At 36.7% G+C, this 3,376-nt stretch overlaps 1 protein-coding gene across 1 annotated transcript in view; it reads right to left on the bottom strand.

The window, feature by feature from the left end:
* The window catches only part of PAPSS1 (3'-phosphoadenosine 5'-phosphosulfate synthase 1), a 47,200-nt gene extending 45,101 nt beyond the window's left edge, over positions 1 to 2,099 (bottom strand). The window contains exon 1 of the mRNA XM_009273572.2: positions 1,988 to 2,099. Within this exon, the coding sequence (XP_009271847.1) occupies positions 1,988 to 2,099 (112 nt within the window). The remainder of the gene's footprint in view (positions 1 to 1,987) is intronic.
* Between the last annotated feature and the right edge of the window lie 1,277 nt (positions 2,100 to 3,376).

A 3,376-nucleotide genomic window follows, 5' to 3' on the forward strand; every position in this document is an offset into this window, starting at 1 on the left:
TTTTTTTCCTTTTTCCCCCCCCCCCCCCCCCCTTTTTTGTGTGTGGGGAGGCTGTGTTAAGTTCACTGATGATTTAGCAAGTTGAATCAGCTCAATGCTGGGCTGCGCAAACACTACAGCTTGTGCGAGGCAAGAGAAGGAAAGCAAGGCTGGAAACAGAATAGTCGTCTTCTGGCAGTAATTAAGCACACCCCACCCTAGAAAATAAGCATGGCAGTCCAAATTAAGATTTCAGCAACTTCATCATTTACTTCTCATTGATGCAGTCTTTGACTTGCAATTTTTGTCCCCACATCTAGCTTGCTATTCACTCAAATGCTCTAGCTTTTCACACATCATTTGGTCTCTGATGTGTAATGAAATGCAAAAGTTAACGTTATATAATAATGAATTTTAAAAACAGCTTTTGAGCTGACAAGTCTTCAAAATAACTTACACTCTCAAAATTGCATATTATTTTACACATGAAAGTAATGCTTTTCCACATTTTTGATACATTCCTCAGGGTTTTTTTTACTAGGACCCTCTGACTCGACAGCACAAGACATTCATTAGAATTTAGCTCTCAAATAAATCTTAGCTTAAAAATGAAAAGTGATCTCTGAAATAATTTTCCATACACTCCCAGCCCATGAGTGCTGAAGCTTTTATTCTAAAGCTCAGCAGAGTTTTGAAGACTCATGTTTGCACAGTTCTAGAATGGGTAGTATTGCTTACTTCAATACCTACAGTCCATTTCACTCCCTAACATTAGTGCTCAAACGTCTTCAATAATCTAGCTTCCCCAACACACTCTTCTTAATACCTTACAGCCTTCCTACTTTTCTGTATTCTACCACCACCCTTCTTCCTCCTGAAAAAAAGGAAATTGGGCATTAAGATTACATTTGTTTAAGAAGAATGACGACTGGAAAATGTTGCCGTGTAGATAACTGAGAAAACATTTTTATCATGACCTTTTTCAAAAGGATATTAATGAATTACCAGGAGAAACAGAAAGGCAGCCTACCAGATCATTCGAGCATTGAGAGACAGGCTGGAGCTACGTGACAGAAATAGGGAGAGAAAGGGCTCCATTCTTTTACCAAAGGAATACTTGACAGCAAGCTACTGTATCAAATCTGTTTGGAATGTCTCTCAGCAATTTGTTATCAACTACTGCTTTACCTTTCACACACATTCATTAACACTAGTGGAAACAAATTTTACTTAGTGTAGTAAGTTTCTCTAATACTCTGTGAAGATCTTTTGTATCGCAATACAACAGTGCTCTAAATGGTTTACAAACTAACTAACACATTTTGTTTATTTATTTTTTATTTTCAGTTTTAACTGAAAAAAAACTCCAAAGGAAATATGTTAAAGCTTCCACAAACTTTGAAAGACAGAACAAAAAAATCCCCTCACAGTTATGAAACAAAGCTGTCTTCCATAATTTACTTACCTCCTCTTTTTACAGTCAAAACAATTCAGTGAAAAAAACATGGTGCTGATTTAAAAAAATAACTCCCAGTATGCATTGCCTTAACATGCAATTGCTGTCCAAAGGCATATTGAAATGTTATTTCAACCCAAGGAGACAAGAACTTTCCAAAGAAAAGAGACCTTTACAACAAAGATTCAGAAACACGGACTAAAAAAAAAAAGTTAGGTTTCATTTGTTAATAGGTAAAATGGACAGTAAGAAGAGCCAGAATTGGTTAAAACATGAAAACCACCCCCCACACACTCCAAAACTCAACCAGAATTAAGCAGCAGACAGTGCCAAATAAACAATGCTCCTCGAGCATTGAACAAAATACATTCTCAAGTTACTATCTGTCCCAGAGCAATTTCTTGCTAGTCTACCTAAAAATAGTAATAAAATTGCATCAAGGTCCTAGATTCCACAAACATTCAGCTTTGCATGAAAAAAAGGAGCTACAGCCAAGTAGCTTTTCAGAAGAGTAACTAAAATGAAAGGATCCTCAGAAATCCGTGACTGTACCTGTTAACCAGACTGTGCAGCCACGAAAACCACTTCTTGTTCCTACCACTTGGCCTCTCTTATTCCTGCTGACATGATGAGCTTGGTAGGTAACATTGGTTGCCCTCTGCATTCCCTGTAAAAGAAGTAGTTGATTAGGTCTTTAACTTCTGAAAGGGTGAGCTGGCAAAGCATACTAAAACTTTATTCACAGACACAAAGAAAGACTTGGAGACAGACCAATGGAAGTAAAAACAATACCCAATCCATCAGCCGCAGCACAGATCAAAGGACACAGAGGAAATTAGAAAAGCCACCCATAGCAAACCACATCCCTTGTGCTCCTTCTGTGAAACTTGGGATTGCCAGGTTAGGTGTCTACTACTTTCAAATACAACTTGTTTAAGAAAAATCAACTATAAAAATAGATATGAACTGCTAGAGCTGCTAGACTTGACTTCTGTTCAAGTAATTTAAATCTAAGAAGATCAAATGGATTCTCTCTCTCTCTCAGCTAAAGGTTTCTGTCATAAAACAGCCTAACATTGGCTCATTTTTAACTCTTAAAAGGCCTTTTCATTGGAAACTATGCACATCTGGTCCAACTTTCAGTTCAGCAGACACACCTCCAAACCACTCTGCCTTTACCTATATCTTCGGTCTCCAGAATTGAGACAGTTATCATATATTCTGAGTGTTTAAAGAAAGTATTATTTCTAAGTGACTTATTAAATAATTTACTTAAAAAGATGGGATTTTTGTAATATAGTCTTAATTAAAACAAAGCTGTTACAGACTTTTTTAAAACTATTTATTCATCATAATAAGCTGCTGTACAAATATCTTAAGTAAGATGACACTGCTGTCAAACACATTTCACAATCTAAGGCAAGGGAACCCACAGGAAGATCAGCCTCAGCATTCCCTTAAGCTTTAATGGTATGTAGTCATATGAACTTTGTTCATAAAAGATCAAGACCTCAGATAACCATACAGATCATGAACAATCAAACAGAAGAGCAGGCTTAAGAAAAAAAAAAGGGGGGGGCGAGAGGGATTAGTGGTATATGTAATGCTGCTTTGACTTCTCTTGCTCACAAACATATTGCAAGATATTTGCACTATCTTCTCTTTCATCATTGTATCGGTGCTAGCTGGAAAGGAAAGCACTTACGACATTTAATTAAAAAAAAGAAAGAAGGGAGGATATTGATCTATGGAGTACTAGCAGAGAGCTGTTCATAGTTTTAGAGAGAGACACCACAAAGTAGCGTTAACAGAAAAATGGTGTCTACTTGTGGCTTCAAGAACAGCTGCTACATCATTCTTCTGTAGAAAAACACTTCAAAAGTTTATCTATAACTTAATTGGAAATTATGAATTTGTGTGATTGTATGTCCCCACTTCTAT

This window comes from Aptenodytes forsteri, unplaced genomic scaffold (genome assembly GCF_000699145.1).
Source record: "Aptenodytes forsteri isolate BGI_AS27 unplaced genomic scaffold, ASM69914v1 Scaffold93, whole genome shotgun sequence".
Classification (NCBI taxonomy): domain Eukaryota; kingdom Metazoa; phylum Chordata; class Aves; order Sphenisciformes; family Spheniscidae; genus Aptenodytes; species Aptenodytes forsteri.